The 20,878-nt window shown below is 29.0% G+C and overlaps 6 protein-coding genes across 12 annotated transcripts; 3 read left to right on the top strand and 3 right to left on the bottom strand.

The window, feature by feature from the left end:
* The first annotated feature begins 687 nt into the window (after positions 1-687).
* stas (Transmembrane protein stas) lies at positions 688-3,816 on the top strand. The gene is made up of 4 exons (XM_031982014.2): positions 688-844; positions 1,600-1,711; positions 1,776-1,904; positions 2,011-3,816. Exons 1-4 carry the CDS (start codon positions 811-813, stop codon positions 2,516-2,518), a joined length of 783 nt encoding a protein of 260 aa, XP_031837874.1. The 5' UTR covers positions 688-810; the 3' UTR covers positions 2,519-3,816.
* LOC116429255 (uncharacterized) lies at positions 3,527-5,681 on the bottom strand. 3 transcript variants are annotated; one of them, XM_031982013.2, is made up of 6 exons: positions 5,576-5,681; positions 5,092-5,203; positions 4,594-4,855; positions 4,301-4,508; positions 3,941-4,070; positions 3,527-3,773 (listed from the first exon to the last, which is right to left on the bottom strand). In XM_031982013.2, exons 1-6 carry the CDS (start codon positions 5,624-5,626, stop codon positions 3,682-3,684), a joined length of 855 nt encoding a protein of 284 aa, XP_031837873.1. In that variant the 5' UTR covers positions 5,627-5,681; the 3' UTR covers positions 3,527-3,681. The 3 variants fall into 3 exon arrangements, with proteins under 3 accessions (XP_031837873.1, XP_031837872.1, XP_031837871.1); XM_031982012.2 differs by lacking the exon at positions 5,576-5,681 and adding an exon at positions 5,297-5,432; XM_031982011.2 differs by lacking the exon at positions 5,576-5,681 and having other exon boundaries at positions 5,092-5,416.
* A 161-nt stretch (positions 5,682-5,842) lies between these two features.
* Positions 5,843-7,071, top strand: LOC116429257 (ubiquitin-conjugating enzyme E2 T). 2 transcript variants are annotated; one of them, XM_076365689.1, is made up of 3 exons: positions 5,843-5,992; positions 6,120-6,596; positions 6,802-7,071. In XM_076365689.1, the coding sequence occupies exon 2, from the start codon at positions 6,129-6,131 to the stop codon at positions 6,594-6,596; it is 468 nt and encodes a 155-aa protein (XP_076221804.1). In that variant the 5' UTR covers positions 5,843-5,992; positions 6,120-6,128; the 3' UTR covers positions 6,802-7,071. The 2 variants fall into 2 exon arrangements, with proteins under 2 accessions (XP_076221804.1, XP_031837875.1); XM_031982015.2 differs by lacking the exon at positions 6,802-7,071 and adding an exon at positions 6,679-6,774 and having other exon boundaries at positions 6,120-6,598.
* A 504-nt stretch (positions 7,072-7,575) lies between these two features.
* Positions 7,576-12,138, top strand: nito (RNA-binding protein spenito). The gene is made up of 2 exons (XM_031981798.2): positions 7,576-8,097; positions 8,315-12,138. The coding sequence occupies exons 1-2, from the start codon at positions 7,973-7,975 to the stop codon at positions 10,506-10,508; spliced, it is 2,319 nt and encodes a 772-aa protein (XP_031837658.1). The 5' UTR covers positions 7,576-7,972; the 3' UTR covers positions 10,509-12,138.
* Positions 12,139-13,164: 1,026 nt separating this feature from the next.
* LOC143174138 (rho GDP-dissociation inhibitor 2-like) lies at positions 13,165-16,883 on the bottom strand. Its single transcript, XM_031982164.2, has 4 exons — positions 16,717-16,883; positions 15,911-16,099; positions 15,608-15,832; positions 13,165-15,389 (listed from the first exon to the last, which is right to left on the bottom strand). The coding sequence occupies exons 2-4, from the start codon at positions 16,092-16,094 to the stop codon at positions 15,190-15,192; spliced, it is 609 nt and encodes a 202-aa protein (XP_031838024.1). The 5' UTR covers positions 16,095-16,099; positions 16,717-16,883; the 3' UTR covers positions 13,165-15,189.
* Positions 16,757-20,731, bottom strand: LOC116429333 (rho GDP-dissociation inhibitor). 4 transcript variants are annotated; one of them, XR_004235472.2, is made up of 7 exons: positions 19,763-20,731; positions 19,446-19,682; positions 19,175-19,370; positions 18,781-19,087; positions 17,777-18,701; positions 16,944-17,672; positions 16,757-16,873 (listed from the first exon to the last, which is right to left on the bottom strand). XR_004235472.2 is itself a non-coding variant. In XM_076366194.1 (6 exons), exons 1-6 carry the CDS (start codon positions 20,463-20,465, stop codon positions 17,536-17,538), a joined length of 2,505 nt encoding a protein of 834 aa, XP_076222309.1. In that variant the 5' UTR covers positions 20,466-20,731; the 3' UTR covers positions 16,932-17,535. The 4 variants fall into 4 exon arrangements, 1 of the variants encoding a protein (XP_076222309.1); XR_004235471.2 differs by having other exon boundaries at positions 16,803-16,868; XR_012998265.1 differs by having other exon boundaries at positions 16,803-16,868; positions 18,793-19,087.
* Positions 20,732-20,878: the final 147 nt, after the last annotated feature.

Raw genomic sequence — 20,878 nt, 5'->3', positions numbered from 1 at the left:
CCTGGAGATGAAAGGAGATAAAAGAAGATAGAGGGAGCCACGCGATGGAATGAAAAAAGGTAGTGATGGCTTTAAACCTCACTACCTGCTGCAGATAATACCTTTCAAAGAATAAATAAATAAATAAATAAATAAATAAATAAATCTTGTGAAAATAAATAATATACTTATTTATCCTTTTATATTGATTTTCTAATCGTCAACGATCACCCGAAGTTCAAACGATACGTCAAACCAACATGGATATAACGTTAATTATCTTTTATTTATTTCGATAGAAATTCAATTCAAAGGTAATCATTTCAAAACCCATTAAATACATTATAACTATTAAATAAATAAATATTGAATAATAATGGATCGACTAATTTTAATGAGTTTCCGAAATATATTATCACGATTATCCTTAAGCGTGTGCAATAATGAATTTCACTATTGTTAAATTTCAAATAAAAATTTATAATTGACCGTGATACAATTAACGTGATAATAATGGATTCAAGTTTACACCGAGGAGAATATCAAACTTGGCAAATGTTTGCAGTTAATTAATAACAACAGATACTTTTACGTATTAGTATTTTATTTGAAAGTTTCATGTTTTCAATGGGCTGATTATTAATATTAAAACCGTAAAAAATAAATGACATTAATTCAAACAAAACTTGAAACCTGAAACTTGAAACATGAAACTTGTAACTTAAAACTTGAAACTTAATTTTCAACGAAACAAGTCATAGTTTTTTTTAATTTTGCGCCATCTTGAATTTTCAAGTAATTTGCTTCAAGTGAAATACTGACGGTCTAGGAATGAACGTGGAAACTAGAATAAGACAAAATGCCGGTAAGATAGTTGTTTAAAATGTACTTTACTAACAATGAAATCAAGTTTATTATTTTCAAACAATTTATAGTTGTCAATGTCTTAAGAAAACTAAATCCGAAATTTTGATTACTAATGGTTATCGCATTCTATTATCATTGATTTCGTAGAAAAAATATTATACTTTATGTTATGCGTATATACATATAAATATATATATTTACATGTATATATGTTTTTTGTCTCAGTTTTTTACCAAAAAACTTGAATATGATAACGTAAAAATATAAATTTTAAGGATTCTAACCTTGAAATTCAACATCAAGTATCGATGATTGAAATAAACTTTGTCTAGTTAGTAATTAGAAACAATTATCAATATTTCTCATACTTATATTAATTTTATTATTGCCCATTATTCATTAAATATTTTTTAAATCTTTAATAATATTTCTATCATTTTAAAATACACACTTCTGATCTTGTAGTAGATAAACATGAATTTTACAACAAATATGAACGACAATTGTAAATCCTATAACTAATATAATTTCAATAATGAATAATTTCCAATATGTTCATAAGTAAACCAAAATATTCATATTCTATTGCATATTCTAACCTATATAAATTGAACATACAACTGTATGAACGAGCGTATATTCCGAAATTAATAGAATGAAATTGTGTAATAAGTTAAATTTTTCTTCTGCAAAATCCCCAGATTGACAACTTTGGCTTATAATATTTAAATCGTTGATTAAATGTATTTTCAGATTCCTCGAAACAGGTATCAACTAGACAAGCTGTTCTAACAGTGACAGTAATCTTTGTTACATCGTTATCAGCATTGTTCTATGTGTACACTAGTTTTCCAGAACTTCCAGAGTAAGAAATAAAAATAAATGTGTTTCATGTAGAAAAACATTTAAATTTATTCTTTCTTTTACAGAAATGAACGACAACATATGAAGTTACCATTGCATATCGAAGATGCTAAAAATCTGGGAAAACTTTTAGGACGATATAAAGATCTCTATTACTTTGAAGTATTAACAGGAGTGTTTACGACCTACATTTTGTATCCTTTGATATCTAATTGCTTTAACAAAGAATATTATAAATTTATTTTCGCTAAATTTGAAGATATGGATAAGTTAATAAAAGTTTCCTTAACACAGTTACAGCTTACAAACCTTTGCAATTCCAGGTTCTATTTTTCTATCCATCCTTTCAGGATTTCTTTTTCCATTTCCTCTAGCATTATTTCTAGTATGCACCTGCAGTGCAATAGGAGCCTCATTGTGTTATCTTCTATCATCGCTTCTAGGAAGGAAATTACTCTTTAAGTATTTTCCTACAAAAGCAAGAGAATGGACACAAACAGTGAAGAAACATAGACATCATCTTTTCAATTATATGCTGTTTCTTCGGATGACTCCGTTACTTCCAAACTGGTTCATTAATCTTGCTAGTCCTATAATTGGAGTGCCTATTACACCTTTCACATTGGGCACATTTTTTGGAGTAGCACCACCATCTTTTGTTGCAATACAAGCAGGCCAGACACTGCAAAATCTAACATCATCGACAGATGCATGGTCTTGGAATAGTATTTTAATATTGTGTGTCTTTGCAGTACTATCACTAGTACCTGTTTTATTTAAGAAAAAATTAGAAGAAAAGTTTGATTAAGCATTAGGAATGAATTTAAGAAATGATTTATTTATTCAGAAAGCATGCACTTATTTACACGTGCGGTATGCTGAGTATTATACAAAAAAATATTGAAACCCAATTTAGTCTTAATTCTGTTATGGATATTGAATCAATTTCTATGTGATTCAAGATTTCGTTAGATAAACTATAAATAACATTCCTCGGTTTAATAAATAGTGACAATTGAGGAACATAATGGAAAACATTCACATGTCATGGGACTATAAACTTAGAGGAAAACAAACTTTAAGAAATATAATTTCGTCAGGAAATACTTGAATCAAAATTCATGTTATTTGAAGCTTTCTATTGCATTTTATTTTAAATAAAGTATTGATTCAATAGCTCTTATTTATTATTATTTTGGTTATTTGAATCATTTTGAAATGCTATTACTACATATTGCAATATGTAACGTATATATATGTCTATATATTGTTACATACGTTTAGTAAATAATAAAGGGTTGTATAAAATAATTAGTTAACAACGTTCGTCCTTTATGAGACAGCAGTATAAATTTCTTTTCTATAAGAAAACATACCTGTGACAGTGTTATAAGTTATCAGAAAGGACGTTCAATCGCAACGTCCACTTGACAGTACAAAAAACAAAAATCTGTAGATATACAGCAAGTCCCCGTTTTCCATTGAGACCTCAAATATTTGAACTTATAATTAAAAAATTAAAAATCACGTTACACGTTATAATTTTATAAATAGTTCTAGTTCTATTAGATTGTTTATATTTTTCTAGATTATTTTATTACCTCTAATACATTGATTAAATTTTCTTTCTTACTGCAATTGTTGAAAAACGTCACATCTAGAAAATCTGCACAAATTAAATTCATATAGCCATTACATTTTAATGTATACACAATCTTTATTTATAAAATGTTGCACAGAAATATTTATCATAAAACCTACTTTAATTAACAGGAATAAAATTAAAAAATGAAATTATTATACAATTGTGAAAAAATTCTTTAATAATGTATTTATTTAAATTGACCAGAAGTAATCTTTTATTTGTCACAGTTAAATTCTTAGAATTAGAATACATCCATACTTGCAGCTGAAATTACTTATGTTACTACCTAATAATTATACAAAAATAATTTAGATTCTGTAAAATATTTAGCAAAAAGAAATCATATAACTAAGGGATACATTAGTAGAATTTAAAGCTGGAAGGCTAATTGGTCGCCAATACCACCAATTGTACCATACTGAAAAAAAATAAAGTTTAAATAGTAAAACATTGTAATAAAATTTATAATAACAATTGAAAAATAATTTCAAGTAAATGTAAATAAATGTTAAAAATATATAACATTGAAAATAAAAATATAATTACTTTAATTATACAATGAAATTATCAAATTAAGATACATACAAATCTTCCCAGCAGATAATAATACTATGAAAGATTCACATGACCCACTGCATTCAGGACTTGCTACCATTTTTATTAATCTTGAACCAGTCGTACATCTTAGTACTACATTGCTGCACTCAGGGTTCGGCTGTTAATTTAGAAGTATAATGTGTTCAATGGAAAGATAATTTTATAAAATTAAAAATTTTAAATTGTATTAACAGAAAAAAATGGTTATTTTCTTGAGAGCATAAATTATATGAACACTGATATAATAGATGTAAGTAACATGTATAAACATGAAATAGTATTTTTTATCTTTAGAGTAGGTACAAGCAATAATTTTTCGTATGAAAGAAAAATTATAATAAATATTACCAAAGCATATGGTGGAGATTTTTGTTCATCAAAAAAAATAAATTTTTCTGTACTTTGTTCCCACCAAATTGGTGTATCCACAGGTATAGGAAATAGTTTTCTTAAAATTCGTCCTGCAGTCATACGATTAATTCTCCAAGTAATATGATTATCTAAGTTTTCTGACAAGCATAAATCCGTCTTACTTTTCATAACATCTCGAATATGTCTGAAATGTCATTCCTTTATTTAAAAATAGTTTTTTTAATATATTTATCATAATTTTGATGTCATGTTTTATATTATAAAAATACCTGTAAGTTAAATTATTAGACTGTACTTTCATAGCATCCCTCTCAAATACATCAAAATTTTCCCAAAATAACTGCTTTACATCTTTTAAAGAAATTTCAGATAAATTTTCTGTTTTTGTATAAGGAATTCCAGGATTGAAGGATCTAGATATCTGGTGACCAGTTAAATCAGGTACAAAGTGTACAACACTACAGGGCCAACAGTCAATATCATTTACGTAAAAGTACGGATTTTCCAATATACACCATTCATCATAAAATTCTAAAAAGAATATAAATTAAATAAACTATTAATTACAGCATTATATTAATATTAATATCATATGAAATTTGTTTTTCGTGTGCTTTGATAACACATTAATAACAAATGTGTTAGCATTCTTATTGTTACCTATAAGAAACTTTATATTTAAAGAGACAGTAAGATATGAAATAAGACTATAGAAACATTGATTCATATAAAATTATTGTAAAGTAAATTACAATATAAGAACACACCAGATAAAGAAGGATAATGTTGAATTACAGGCACAGCTATTTTTCTAAGTAACTTTAAACCTGGGTAAATAGAATTTTGCAAATTTCTCATTATCATAACTGCAATGAATCGCTGATCAAAACAAACAAAACATACAATTATCACAAATAAAATTGTAGTTATTAATTTTATACAATAAGATACACCACGTTGTTCTGTACTTGCTTCAAGAATTCGAAATGATCTTGTTAACATTTTGTCAATATCACTTTCAGAAATATTATTTTCGCGCGCATTTTGACGAATTTTTTCTAGTTCAGTTTCATATGTTTCCAAATTAACCATTTTTTTCAATTGCAAAATAGAAAGGGTATTATCGTGATCGAAAATTCTAATTTTATTTGTAAAAATGTTAAATGTACAAACGAATATATGCAAAGGTCAACTATATATTCAAAGTTTAAAAATATTTTATTTAAATCTGAAGTATATATGCGGATGTACTTTCGGAATAAACAATGACAAATACACGTGCTGCTGACAGTTTGTCAACATACTGTAGATGGTGCTACAATCTTTTTGTTCACATTCTTCTTACATAGATATAAAAAACAAATATTATTTGAAAATGTGACGACTGCCGATTGTTAATACACAAGAAAATTTCGGTGCGTTTAACGAGAAATATTGATCAAAACGTGCACTACTGAATATCATAACTTAAAGCAAACTTCTGCTTTGGTATGTAAATTAATGTTGTCAACCGTCGGCATTCTTCGCATGCAAAAATGAGTTTCGTATTATAAGTATACGTATATGTAAGAAATTGTAATATTAATAAAAAAATTGAATTAAATATTACATAAAGTTGAAATAGAAGTGATTGATCTATAAATTTACATTTAAACTAGTTTAAAAAGGGTAAGTAATACAATTGTTGGTAATCTAAATGTTATTATCGTGAAATACATATTACGGAAATAATAATATTATTTAATAAAAGTTTAAAGTATGCATTTTACAATTTTAAACGTTACTGTTATCAAAGGAAAGAACAATGCAAAAATCTCTTAGATTAAAACGTGAATTAGAACGACTTGCACAAAATCCTTCGGAAGGAATTTGTTGTTATCCAAAATCGGATAACTTGGAACACCTCACTGCAACAATTGTTGGACCCTGTGGTAGCCCATACAATGGAACTATTTTTGAATTAGATATCGATATACCTAAAGAATATCCTTTTGAACCTCCAAGAATTACTTTTAAAACACCTGTTTATCATCCAAACATTGATAATAAAGGTCGTATCTGTATGGATTTATTAAATATGCCACCTAAAGGTAGTTGGAAACCTACCATTGGCTTGAAAAATCTTTTGGACGCAGTACAATGCCTTTTAGGTAATCCAAATCCTGATGATCCTCTAATGGTTGATATAGCCGAAGAATATAAATTTAATAAACAAGAATTTGAAAGGAAAGTAAAAAAATTTATCGAAGAAACAAAAACTAAATACTCATAGGTGTAAGTATTTTATTGAATATATAAAACAAGTAGTGTATAATAATGATATAAAAGGAATATAATACAAATATGTGTTTCAGATGTAATCGTTTAATTCTGTTTATGAAGTTACATCCATGAATTCTTGTAAACTAAACGATTTTTGTATTTTGTACAATAAAATATTATAAAATATATACATGTATATTTTTAAATATATACAGATATATACAGTGCTGTCTACAGTGGTAAGGTGAAGTTAGTGGAAGAATTAAATATAATCTGTGAAATATATAACTCGACCTTGTTAAGATACATCGATCTTTGCACACTAAATTGTGATTAAGGTTAAACATTTTTTTTTAATATCACATATGGGTAGAAAAGTAAAACTATAATTAACTTATACACGAATTAACATTGGTGATCTATTGTAGACATTTTTTACCATCCATAAAATATATAATAAAAATAAATACGCGTGTATCTAAAATCATGGAGTTAAACAAACACGCGTGAATTTCAAATTTCGCGTCTGCTGTTGAAATCAATACCATAAAACATAATAGCATAGATAAGAATACTGTTTTTATATTGGTATTCGAAAAGATGAAAATGAGAAAAATAGTAAATCAAAATGAAAAGATAAGCAGAATATTAAGTTGAAATGTTTATGAAACTATTGAAAGCTGAACATTTTCTACAGTCTCTGAGCGGAGAAAGAAATAAATTCCATTTGCTATTAATATTATAAGTGATTTATTTTTACATACGCATAAAATAAAATTTCTGTGGAAGGAATGACGTTCTTGAAACGAGAAAAATAAAGAATATTTAAACGTATTAAAGATAAATTCTCTTTTTATTATGATTTTGACCAGTCACATCGTTAGAACCAATGAAATTCTTATTTAGGTACATATAATACGTCCTCTTCCTTCGGATAAGAAAACTAGCCCACCGTTAAGAACGCCCTCTAGAACAAAAATCGTGTAACTATTTCTTCGGTAAATATCATTGAACAGGTCTCTTCGTTTTATCAACGGAAACGTATTTGCACATCAATTTGTAAATCAATAGTTTGCAAATACAAGTATTGCCCTGAATACGTATACCATTAAAACAACAATAATTTAGAAAAAAGAAATTGTGAATATAAAGGTTTAAAAAAATTCATGATTAGATGATTACTTCGATTTCTATGGAATTCGTTTTGGCTCATAAGGAAATTCCGGAAGTGAAGTAACGAAAGAAGAAAGTCGCCATTTTGTGTTCGTCGAGAAGGATAAAGACTGTGAATGACGGCTTGACTGAGCTGAATAGCCTTCGTTTAATTATCGTTCCTTTGTTTTTTCTTCCATCATTCGTTCGGCTGTGCCGTGTTAAACAGCGTTGATGATTGGGATTCCGCGTGACGATCGACATAAGATCACGGTTAAAATCCGCAACAATATGAAAAGGAGTTCTAGTCGAGACACTCCACCTCCTCGCGTCAAACGAAGCAGATCCTCCATGGGACGGTAAACCTTTTTTCGTTATTTATCAAAGTTTTTCCATTTAAGAGAAATCATTACAAATGAGTCATATTGCTTTCTTCCAATTTTTTTCGTTACAATTTATAAGGTTATTGCATTGATTAAATACAAAATGGTAAATACATAGATTTTGTATTTTGAGTAAATTAAATTTTTTCAAACGTAAATAATTTTTGGTAGAAATGATTTTATAATCTTTCAGATACGATGATTCTAGCGACGAAAGAATAACACCTGAAAGAATCCGTCGTCGCAGTAGAGGTGCAAGAAGCCCAAGTCCCCCAACACGTGCCTCGTCTCATGCTCGTTATGTAGAATCTAGTTCTCACAGGGATGATTATTTAAGAGCACCCAGAGAGTTACCTCCGGAACGCCCTTACAGTTACAAAGTACTTTGTATCAGTTCAATTCATCCGAAAGCAAGCGATGAAGTGATTAAAGATACTCTTTATAGAGAATACAAGAAATTCGGGGATTTCTCTATTAGAATTTCTCATGAATTAGATGAGCGCGTTGCATACGTTTGTTTTAGAAGTTCAGAAGATGCTAGAGATGCAAAACATGCAAAACCAAGAATTATTATGTACGACAAAGTGGCACTTGTCGAACCAGTTTATGAGAGACCCGACACCTACCGTCGTCCAAGGTCGATTACGCCGCCTGATTATGAAAGATATTATGCTAGAAGCCCTGGTCCAACAGATAGACATAGACCTTTGGAAAGATACGAAAGAGTTTATGGACCTCCAGTTGGATTGCCTCCACCACACAGAGAAATGAGACGCGAGACAATTCCTCCACCTCATCATGATTTTGTAAGACCACCGATTCATCATGGTCCCCCTCACGTTCATCCTGGTGGTCCCCCGCATCACTACGGGCCTCCAAGACATATGATGATACGTCATCCAGTTCATGGATTTGAACGCGTGGAGAACAAAAAAGACAAATTTCCCAATTACTTGCATCATGTTTCACCGGAAGACGATCCACTGGCAACAAGGACTCTTTTTGCAGGAAACTTAGAAATCAATATCACGGAAGAGGAATTAAGGAGAATTTTTAGTAAATATGGAATTGTTGATGATATTGATATCAAAAGACCCCCACCAGGAACAGGGAATGCTTATGCTTTTGTCAGATTTCAAACTTTAGACATGGCACACAGATGTAAAGTTGAATTATCTGGGCAATATATTGGAAAATTCCAATGCAAGATTGGTTATGGAAAAGCTACTCCTACTACAAGAATTTGGGTCGGTGGTTTAGGACCATGGACCTCTGTACCACAATTAGAAAGAGAATTTGATCGATTTGGAGCTATAAAGAAAATTGATTACATAAAAGGCGACAGCAATGCTTACATTCTGTATGATTCAATTGATGCGGCTCAAGCTGCTGTAAAAGAAATGAGAGGTTTTCCTTTAGGTGGCCCAGACAGAAGATTAAGAGTAGATTTCGCAGATGTAACACCGGGATTTGGATTCAAACCTAGGCCTTACCCGGAAGAAAGTGGAGAATTCCGACCAAGACCAGTTGATTATGAGTCCTCTTATGATCCGTATGGGCCAGATAGCGACTTCGGCTATGGACCAAGAGGACTCAGAGGTAGGGGATCTGCTCCATGGCATGAGAGGAGAGGTGGAGGAAGAGGTGGTTACCGTGGAACTTATCCAGAAAGTTATGTAAGAGATGAAGCTGATTGGTCTAGTCGTAGACCACCCCCAGAGTTAGAATATGAAGCTCCGAGAAGCTTACGTCGGTCTCTGTCGCGGGAACCTGGTGTAGATAGATCACGATCACGGTCTCCTCGTAGAAGGCAAATAGATTCAGATTCAGATTCAGAAAATACTCGTACAGGAATGCTTTCTACGTCTCGAACATTACCTGAAGTTGCTAGAAAATCAATAGCTGTATGGCAGGGAGCATTAATTTTAAAGAATTCTCTATTTCCAGCCAAATTTCACTTAACCGATGGCGATACAGAAATCATTGAAGCTTTAATGAAAGATGAGGATGGAAAACATATGTTAAGAATTACACAGAGATTACGTTTAGATCAACCAAAATTAGATGATGTTTCAAAAAGAATTCAAACTTCCAGTTCACATGCGATTTTCTTAGGATTGGCTGGTTCAAGTACAGTTATTTCTACAGATGACGCTAATGTACAAACAAGACCACTGCGTAATTTAGTGTCATACTTGAAGCAAAAAGAAGCAGCAGGAGTTATTTCGCTACTTAACAAAGACACAGAGGGTACTGGAGTTCTTTATGCATTTCCACCTTGTGCATTTTCTACAGAGTTATTGAAAAGAACCTGTCCAAGCCTCAGTGAAGAAGGACTCAAAGAGGATCATCTGGTAATCGTCGTTGTTAAGGGGGGTAGCGCCTAAGTTTTCTTCATGGTCAAGGTTTTAAATTTACATATATACATATGTATGTATGTATGCGTGTATATATATGTGTGTGTGTGTACATATATATGTGTATATAAATGTGTGTGCGTATGTGTGTATGTATGTATATATACACATGTATTTCATATAATTATATGTACATATATATATGTATATACACGAATGTGTGTACATGCGTATGTATGAGTGTCTGTGCTTGTATATACAGACTGAAGTGTTTAGTTACTCTCGCTTTAAATATATTATTTTCAATTTTTTAAAAACTGCTTCATATAGAACATGAATATGAGTTTTGAAAAATTTATGTAAGTAAATCATAATGTTTTTACGATACTTATTAAAATCAACATTTTGGTAAGATTTTTTTTTAGTTCTATATTGAGAAGGTGAATGTTGTCAAGATTATTAAAAATTATGCATTCTGCATAATGCAATAAGATCATTTTATTTTAAAAATATATATAATGTAAGTTAAATTTATTAAATACCATATTTACTGTACCAAAAAACAGTGGTCATCTATAATAGAAAGTAATAAAATTATTTGTTGAGGTGCAAACACAAATCAAATTACGTTATATGTTCAAATTAAAAGAATCAGAAATTTGATGTATTTAATGTTAGAACTTCCTGGAAGATAAATTGATTCTATGTGAATAATTTTTTATAATTGCATACAAACAAAGTAGAAGACGCTAAACACATAAGTCTATATATACACTGAAAACATAAAATTTTTCTGAATCTGAATTGCTGAAAAATGTTTAAACAATAATAAGGATAATAGAAAAGATCGAATGTAATATATTTTCCAAATTGTTTGCTATCTATTTATATTATCATTTGACAAGTATATTTTTATTTTTCTTCAGTATTTTAAAAACTACATAACTATATTAAAAAGCAGTTCAGTATTCTATAAGTTTTGACAGAACATATAATTAAGTTATTCTAATAATTACAGATAACTCATAAGGATCGTAGATTAAACTGTACTATAATTGTACACTCATATGGGTGTATACACAGTTCTTTCATATTCAGTTGAAACTCTGTAATCTTTTTTTTTCTCTGAATATTATCCTTGCCCTTTTTTTTTTTTAATATTTTGTATTGAATAAGAGAACTTATCCATAGTAAAAATAGAATATGAAAGACCTGTTTAGACTATATTTGATACAGTAATTAAGTTTAATTAATTGTAAAACTGCATTTTATGATTATGTAGAATTATCTGTGTGATATATACATATAATACTTATATAAGTGACATGTGCGGACGTGTTCTAAACAGTGAACTGAAGAAAGTGATCGGACAGAATTCTAAATGGCTCTCTGTGCTTTTTTCCCCAGTGAAAAGGGACAGAATCGTTTCTTTTGAGAGGACAGTGTTTGGTGGTAAATACTTGAAAAGCATAAAAGAAAAAAATAGAACGTGTACAGTGAAATGTAAAAAAAATCTGAGTGTTTGTGCTTGGTAACCAACATTGTGACGCTCTTTTAAAATATTATTTTAAAAGTGCGTTACAGTATGGCGCAATCGAAGGTGCAGTGGTTTAATCACACAATAGTGTTGGAACAACAAATAGATGACTATTACGCTGAGTTTAATGCGTTCATTATTCTTAGTTCACCTACCAAAGTTTCAGTGACATCAGATGCAAACAATGATTTTACATTAGAAATGTAAACGATTCTTAACTGGAAGATCCTTGATTATTTCAGTGGCATAAAAGGATTTTCAATTTGTTCGATAAGAAATGGGAATTTGCAAGGAAGAAATATTTCAGTTGATTTCAGTGGTACCGAGAAAAAAAAAAATGATTGTTATATAGAGAAGTTTAATTATATTACCGTAAAATGCATGTTGTGACTTGGCGATCAGTCTCATGGGTTTTGAACACAAGTTTTCTTGTGAAGTTAACCGTGAATTTGGTGGTGTGGTTTTCCTTGTTTTTTCTTCCCCAAGAAGATTCTTCCCGTCTCATTTAGATCAATTGTGCGATTAGTGTTCTTTGTGGTCTGTGGTCATTTCTGGCTTTTTAATTTAAAAAAAGAAAATAACAATTAAAATATTTAAAATGAAAAAAACAGTAGCATTTCCAAATCTTATATTCTGCAGAAACAATTGTGACAAATTGAAAAGTGAAAAATTGTCGGTGCTGCTGTAAAGTGTTTCATTTTAATTTGAAAATCTTTTAAATAATTAAAATTTAGAAAAACAAAGATTTGTTTCAGAGCCACCGCAACGAAAGGGTTCGGATAGAAGAAGTCATCTACTGTCCACTGTATTTTATGCTTTATACAAATAAATCAAAGAAATCGGCAAATATTTTAAAGCTCAATTTTTTAATATTGGAAGAAAATATGGAATAAAACACACGTATTAATCCTTTGTTCATGGCCTTGAGAATTTTATTAGTTGTACCATCCAACAGTAGAAATCAGAAGTAACAGTATTGTAAAAAGCAACAATTTATAACATTTTAGACATTCATTTTGTTTGCAAGTATGAATTTTGTAAGTGTTCCTACTTCCACTGTAGATGGTACATACACTTGTGATACTTGGTTCCCTATATCTAAAAAACAAAACTACTCGGAATAGGTATAAATAACAATTATTCAAGTCATTCGCTAATTTATTTCAATTTATTTCAATTTATTTCATAAAAATTACACGATCAAATTGAAGTATAAGATATTACAGAACCATTATTTCTCTTTTAAATGCAAAATTGGCATATAAGAATATAGGGTTATATTTTGTTCTTATACGTAGGTAAGATATGAACTTCAATATTTTTCACTTGATAATATCATTCAGTCGTTACTTGCGCTATCTGGACAATATGACGGAAAGAAACAAGAAATAATCGCTTTCTTTAGTAACAAAAATTGACATTTATAACGGGTGCATAATTTTATCTATCCTTTGCATATAATATAATGGAATAAAGTAAATTTTCATACTTATACCTAAATGGTTATACCATACTTATATTGCATTTTTATACTTATCGATAACAAATTATTAGAATTAATTGCAAAAGAATTAATAAACAAGATATAAATTAAGTGTCGTAACTTTCTTAAAGTGTATATATAAAATACATCATTATAATTGACCATATATGCATATATACATTCATTTCAGAAAAATTATAATAACATGAATTGAAAAATTACAAGATTTACTTTCGTATATAACCTTCAAATTATTACCTTAGCATATAAACTTCAGGTTAATAAATGCATAGTATTAATGAATGACAAAACATTCATTCATTCATTCGTTCGTTTTATATTAAACTGTGCTGTAAATGTAAATCACATGTATTTAAGCATTGAAGGAAAGAAATCATCTAAAGCATTCTAGTTTGTTAGATGTTATACATTTTTGTATCAATAATATTTCTAATGAGGAAAAAGAATGATGGACATCAGTATTAATCAAATAACTACAAATTTGTATACTTTACACGAAATGAAGTATACAACTGATTAAAACACATTTTAATAGATTGGTCTTTCGATTACTATTGATTAGATTAAAATGCACTTTCGAATATGTGCAACATGCATACGAATTTTATATTATTCGCACTTATTGCTACAGATTAAAAAATTTGTAAAAGAAAGTATATGAATTTTCCCTACATTAAAGTTTTCCATTTTACAAATTTTTATTGTAATTTGAAATTACAATTCCAATGACAGTTTCTTGCTACTAATTTATGTTACAAACCCCTTTTTATATTACAGTTTATGAAACGACTGTTGAAATTGTAAACACTAAATTTTAAGCAATGCAATAACTTATAATGCACTTAAAGAAAGTACTGCGCACTTTCAAATACTATAATAACAACAAACCCCATATAAAGGAACATATAAAAAGTAATATTAACATACACGATACAAGGAATATTTTTAGTGCACACTCCAAATTCTCTAAATTTGCAATGCCTTTAAATTATATATTTTAAATATTTTTTTCAATCTTATATTATGTTTTAAATTTCTCAACTTTAAAAAACATAGTTTTTTTTTTAAATAATAATTAAAGAAATTGGCATTTATTTTTTTCTCTATTAATGGAAATGTATTAAAATAATATCTAATTTCTTCAATGAAGTAATACATAAATACTATTGCATTAAAAAATCTTAATTTTGTTTCTTAAGCAAAACAAATTAAAATAGGATATAGTCAACTACACTGTAAGATTAATCAAATACTGATCAACATTGTGCACAATTTAAACAATTACAAAATAGTGTCTACATGATTCGGTGGTACACATGTGTGTTGTGTGTTGTGTATGTATGTATGTATATATTTATGTGTGTGTGTGTATACATATAATGCGTTTGCGCAGGCGTGTTTTTCATTCTGTGTATGATATATGCATGTTTCCATGTGTACGCACGCGCACGCACTCGCACACGCACACGCACACATCAAACTGTTCATGTTCAAGGTTTACGATTCAGGAAAAGTATCTAAATAAATATCAACATTACTCTTTCTCTTATTACTTAGAAAATACAGTTATGGCATCGCATTACGGCTGAATAGCTATCAAAATTAGAGTCCCTTTTGGCATTTTTATTTTAATTGTGATCATTGTAGGGCTCCCAGTTATGAAAGGAAGCTTATTCTTTCCAGTCTTTCTTAATTTCAAATGACCACTCCCACTTTAGGTGTTCATGCTTGTCATCATCAGTAAACAAGGAGCTTACACTATAGGCACCACGCGCCATTACTCCAGCTGGTGCGTCCTCTGCTGGGGTTGTATACGATTGCACTTCTGTTTTCGGTGGATAAGAACCGACCATATGCATCATTTTATCAACTGAAATGTAACATAAGATCCGTTGATGAACTTGGCAATGAATAATTAATTTTACTATGCGAGTACTGAATGGTAAAATTACCTGTGACACCTAGCAAGGAAAACATTAAACAAAAATCGAATATAAATTTAATGTCATTTTTAGTTAATTATGATTTACAATTATCAATTAACAATATTTATCGGATAATTAATGCCTGACTTTTATTACAACTTACCGGGTACTCCAAGACGGTATGTCTTCTGAACGTATTTTAAACCATGCACAATTTCACGTTGCACAATAAAGTCAATCCTTATTCTATAACTAACGCCTTCCTTTATCACAAATGTTTGTTTCTTCAGTTGAGAAAAATCACCTGATAAATCCAATTCCATATCTGGTCGGTCCGCAACACACAACGCTAACTTTTTTACTATTACCTTTCTTGGATCATTTGGATCTATAAAATATTTATAATATTATGTTCTTGTACGTTATTCTTTATTGGACAACTTTAAGTACTTAATAACTTTCATACCTACAACAATACCACCAGATTTTGCTTCTCCTAGAAGCGTTTCTTTATATTTACGTAAACTTTCATCTTCTTTGTCTGTTTCTAAAATCTGTTCGATCGTCTTTTCTGGAGGAGGCTTATAATTGGATTCTACTTCCAATTCCTCTTCCACCGGATCTATATGATCTGCATTTGACTCTGACATTTTTGCTGCAATAAAGTTATTGTCACATTTTCAACAATTTTATTCTACATTTATTTATTGTTCTAATATTTTCTTATTATGCATGCTACTGTACTTAATATAATATTAAAACGAGCAAATATCGAATTTTAAATCATTATTATAGAAACAAACAAATAAATAAATAAATAAATAAATAAATAATTGGATAAAATAATGTGAATAGGAAATGAAAAATTGGAATAAAGAATTGAAAATACAAACACTACATTAGCAATTTTAAATCTATTTTAGAGTATTTTAATTTCAATATACATACGCATACATATTCACACACATCATACATGTATACATCATCATATAGCATGTTTCTGTAGAATATTTTTAGAAGTATTAGATGATAAAAAAACAACGGTAATGTATGTTTCTCTTGTCATTGTTGCACGTTTTCGTAATACACAAAAGGAATGAGAAAAATATCAGAGAATTAATCAATCATACAATGGAAGGGCCAGAAATTTCGAAGCAGGAAAATGACAGGCAGATAAAAAATGTCTGGATGAAAGTGCAAAACCGTTAACAAGTGATCAATAAAAAATAATTCAACTTCAGAAACAAGTAAATGTGAGCATAGTAAACTTACCTTAATTATAAAGTAGAATGAATAAGATTAAAGAATGAAAACTTATGCAAAATTATTAGCAAACTCTTAATCCTGTTTGCCACCCCTCTGTGATTCGCTTCTCAAAGCGGAAGACATGGACAATATGGCGGCATCAAAAGGGCGGGTACTTCCTGTTCTGATAGTCATTCAAGGTTAACTTCTCTTTTTAACTGTTTGTTTAATGATTTCTTATTACAAACATATACCTTATTTTATTTTTAAATTTATAATATCTTCCAAATTAGATCATTTTGTTCCCATTTAATTTTTTCTAGTTTTTATGTTAAATATTGAATTTTATTGAATTGTGTTCTTATTAAAGATACGAAATATTTCCCGCGTTTTATGACACCGATAGTATGTCTATATCCATGCATATAAATTCGTATATATGCAATTTCATATTTTCTTTCTCGACAAATTTACTTTTTAACTAAATTTGCGAATTATTTTTGTATATTCAATCGAAATAACATTATCTCTCCATAACTATACTTACATATATTTTTAAATTATGCATGACGTCATTTATTAACTATAATACGAATGATTATTTGTAATTTACGAAATCTTTAATATACACTTTTTACAACCTGTTTTAAAGTATATTAAAATATCCTGTAAATTATATAAGCCATGTTTACCATAATTATTTATTTGGGATGTATAGATTGCTTTAATACATAGATATACAATTATGGTCAAAGATAAATTTAAACGTAATTGTAAAATACTAATAAGATGTTTTTTCCCAATATTAATATTACTTGTTACTGAATGTATTACCATTTAGGAATTTTAATTATTCCTTAAAATATGTTGACAATGTTCTAATAGAACTTCGATACCTTTTTGGTTTCTAAAATTTGTTTTACAGTTTTGAAGCTTTTGATATAATAGTTCTGGATGCACTTTTGCTAATTCTTTTAAACTATCTGAAATAAGTGTACAAATACAATGTATTAATATTAGCAATATTAGCAATATTACAATATTAATATAAATCCATTACAGCATTAATATAACATTATATAATTACCTAACATAAAATTTTGAAATTCACTTTCTGGATCATCTAAATATATTATGGTAGTAGTATATAGTGTATCTATATGTGCTTTATTGAAATGTAAATTATAATCCTTAGGTATAAGATTCCAAATTTCTACTAGAACTTCTAAAGATGCTGATCTAATATTGTCACATCCATCATCTAATCTTTTTAGAAGTATAGGATATATTTTGTGTATAAATTCTTCGGTGAGATTACAAGATTTATTTCTGATGCACATTATCAAATATAAGGCTTGCAAAGAATATAGTCTACTCCTTTTAGAATTATCATCTGCAAGACTAATTAAAGTAGGAATTATTTTTTCTAGCGTTGCAAAAGTGTTTTCTTCTAAAGGATATTGATTTCCTTGTGTTAAAGAATCTGCTCTATACTTTTGCAAAAGTGCACATAGACAGCCTACTGCTGCAGTGCGTATAGTTTCAGCAGCTCTACCTGCAGTCCAAACTAATCCAGGAAGTATGCAATCTTCCAAAAACTGATTAAGGAATTTTAAATCTATAATTACATGTAACGATTCTCGATTGAAATATTCTGATAACAAGATTAAATGTTTTAATCTCAATTCAGGGTCAGCATCGCTAGCCATGGTTTGTTTTAAAATCGGTAACATAGTATCCATATTAAAATTGAGAACTGTTTTGATATAGATTAAACATGCACAGAAAATTTGAGACTCAGGATTATGAATTGACCATGATTTACAATCAGAAAATAATGGAATTATCTCTCTAGTATATTCACAATAGAGTTTTTCTACATTGTCAAAGTTGTTAATACGTGTAAGGGTATATAAAACTTCTTTTGCTTCCAATTTTATAGCATGCCCTTTTGCCATAGACAGAACAGTGAATACTACTATGAATAAGTCCTTTGATATGAGTTTACAATCCTGAAAAATTTTTAAATATGTTAAAATTAATAAATAGCAAAGAATTTTAAGTATGGAAAAGTTTATGAAAGAAATGAACCTCCTTGCATACTGAAATTAAGGAATGACAACAAGAAAGCACTTGTTGTTGATATGCTATTTTTTTACTTTGACAAATATGTGGTTGCGCCATAAATTTTCCAATTGTTTCTAATAATGGAAGGAGCCTGTAGGGTTCACTACTTCTTATAATTGCAGCAAATATCTTCAAGTGACCAACTGATGGAGTTTCCTCAAGAGTAGGTATTATTAAATGGCAGAAAGTTTTAGGAGGCACAAAATATCCTAAATATTCTGCTGCTCTTTCTATGTTTTCTACAACTCTTTCATCTTCATCGTTACAGGCCCTGTTGAACGATATATAAGATAAAAATAAATGTAATTAAAAGTTACACATTTGTAACATAATTTATAGTTAAAAATTCCATGTCTACCGATACATAGATGGTAAAAGCTTTTCAATATGTTGTATTATATCTTCTTCTATGTTTAAAATGAATACGCAAAGTAACTGAGCAGATCGCACTCTTATATCTGGCATCCAATCTCCTAATTCTGTATTAATTCCATTAATCAGTTTACTAAAAGTTTGCTGCGCTATTACACGACATCCTAAATTTGGTCTGACAACTGTAAAAGATTTATAATAATATAAATAAGTAATGTCATATAATAAAAATAATTAAGCATGAACATTTAACATACTGTTAGGATAATGATGAGGAGCCTCTGTAAGAAAGTCCAATTTATCTTTAAATTTTTCATCATTCTGATTTTCTGTTATGTATAATTGTCCTACAGCATCCCAAAGATTTCCAGCCTTTTCTCTAATTTCTTGTAACTCATCATGAAGACCCGTTAAAAGCAATGGAAGAATTTTGTGCCACCAGCTGTACCGATCTTTTAAATTTAAAAGCCAGTAACCTGCTACTTCTACTACAGCTATGGAGAATTATAATTATCCTTATTATGTATTAATGTAAATAAAGTTAAAATGAGAATAACTTAAAGTAACAGAATACCTGTTCTCACTAGGCCGTTTTGATCAAATAATCTTTCAGCTAAAGGGGTAGCCACATTTTCTATACATTTACTATTTCCATATTGAATCAAATCCCCAATCGAAATAATAGAACTGATTCTAACTCTATAATGTTGGTGTGTAAAATTATCCAAAATAGGTTTTAAAAATTTCTCAGAATGAACGTACAGGTGTTTTGATAAATTCTTAGCAAGTTCAGATACACAAGCACAACTTTCTCTTTTAACTAATGAATAATTATCTGTTATAGTGTGGATTAATATTTTTATTAAATCGTCGATATACGATGCCAGTAAATTATTATATTTCAATATTAATAACTTCAATAATGTAACACACTTCAACCTGATTTCTTCTGAACTTTCTATCAGATCCTGTGAACCCAATCGCCTTGATAAAATTGGAAGCAAATACATAATGTAATTATCATGAGGTGTTAAATTAGTTATAAGCAACTTGAAAATTTCTAAAGCTTTATCACGACAAATTTCTGCAGGATCAGTTAAAATTTTAAGTAAACATTTGTTTACAGCATTCCACAATTCAAGAATTTCACTTTCAGGATATGATAATTTTAAAATATCTAGTATTTCTTTTAAACCTTGTATACGACGTTTCTTTTCTTCCGATTGTAACATAACACAAATTTTTATAAATTTGTGATTTGTAGTTTCTACAGACATTTTGAAAGAACTAACAGACGTTCTACAGACTAATGTTTGTAAAAAGGAATTAGATTTAGAACTGTCGTTATGGAATTGTGTATTTCCATAGCAACATTTCTATTGATTTATTCATTTTAAATCAAATATTTGTTTTATTTATTTTATTTTTAAGTTAAAGGAAATAAAACAACTTTTCTAGTTTTCTATTTAATTTACATTATTAATTTACTCTGTGAAATAATATATTTATAATTTTGAAATTCTAAAACATGCCTATCATTTCTTGAATAAAAAATACATTTTTCGTGGTATTATAACATTGAATTAGTATTAATACCAAACTTTGTAATTGTAACTTACATAGGCTTATGAATATAGAATGTATATGAAAAAACTAAATGTATGGAGGTATTCAAATAATCTGATCACTG

The sequence above is a fragment of the Nomia melanderi genome, chromosome 3 (assembly GCF_051020985.1).
Source record: "Nomia melanderi isolate GNS246 chromosome 3, iyNomMela1, whole genome shotgun sequence".
Taxonomy (NCBI): domain Eukaryota; kingdom Metazoa; phylum Arthropoda; class Insecta; order Hymenoptera; family Halictidae; genus Nomia; species Nomia melanderi.
The sequence above is the reverse complement of the archived record's forward strand: the minus strand, read 5'-3'. Positions and strand labels throughout refer to the sequence as shown.

Bases quoted from the DNA above. Each gene is read 5' to 3' on its own strand.
- stas (XM_031982014.2), top strand. From the start codon at position 811: ATGAACGTGGAAACTAGAATAAGACAAAATGCCG. The intron at 845-1,599 runs GTAAGATAGTTG...ATGTATTTTCAG, and splicing joins TAGAATAAGACAAAATGCCG to ATTCCTCGAAACAGGTATCA. The intron at 1,712-1,775 runs GTAAGAAATAAA...TTTCTTTTACAG, and splicing joins AGTTTTCCAGAACTTCCAGA to AAATGAACGACAACATATGA.
- LOC116429257 (XM_076365689.1), top strand. From the start codon at position 6,129: ATGCAAAAATCTCTTAGATTAAAACGTGAATTAGAACGACTTGCACAA.
- LOC116429333 (XM_076366194.1), bottom strand. From the start codon at position 20,465: ATGTCTGTAGAAACTACAAATCACAAATTTATAAAAATTTGTGTTATG. The intron at 19,088-19,174 runs GTAGACATGGAA...ATCGTTCAACAG, and splicing joins CTTTTACCATCTATGTATCG to GGCCTGTAACGATGAAGATG. The intron at 17,673-17,776 runs GTAATTATATAA...CACTTATTTCAG, and splicing joins ATTTCAAAATTTTATGTTAG to ATAGTTTAAAAGAATTAGCA.
- LOC116429255 (XM_031982011.2), bottom strand. From the start codon at position 5,416: ATGGTTAATTTGGAAACATATGAAACTGAACTAGAAAAAATTCGTCAA. The intron at 4,856-5,091 runs GTGTGTTCTTAT...TATTCTTTTTAG, and splicing joins ACATTATCCTTCTTTATCTG to AATTTTATGATGAATGGTGT. The intron at 4,071-4,300 runs GTAATATTTATT...CTAAATTAACAG, and splicing joins AATCTCCACCATATGCTTTG to CCGAACCCTGAGTGCAGCAA.
- LOC143174138 (XM_031982164.2), bottom strand. From the start codon at position 16,094: ATGTCAGAGTCAAATGCAGATCATATAGATCCGGTGGAAGAGGAATTG. The intron at 15,833-15,910 runs GTATGAAAGTTA...AATATTTTATAG, and splicing joins ATCTGGTGGTATTGTTGTAG to ATCCAAATGATCCAAGAAAG. The intron at 15,390-15,607 runs GTAAGTTGTAAT...GTTACATTTCAG, and splicing joins ATACCGTCTTGGAGTACCCG to TTGATAAAATGATGCATATG.
- nito (XM_031981798.2), top strand. From the start codon at position 7,973: ATGATTGGGATTCCGCGTGACGATCGACATAAGATCACGGTTAAAATC. The intron at 8,098-8,314 runs GTAAACCTTTTT...ATAATCTTTCAG, and splicing joins AGCAGATCCTCCATGGGACG to ATACGATGATTCTAGCGACG.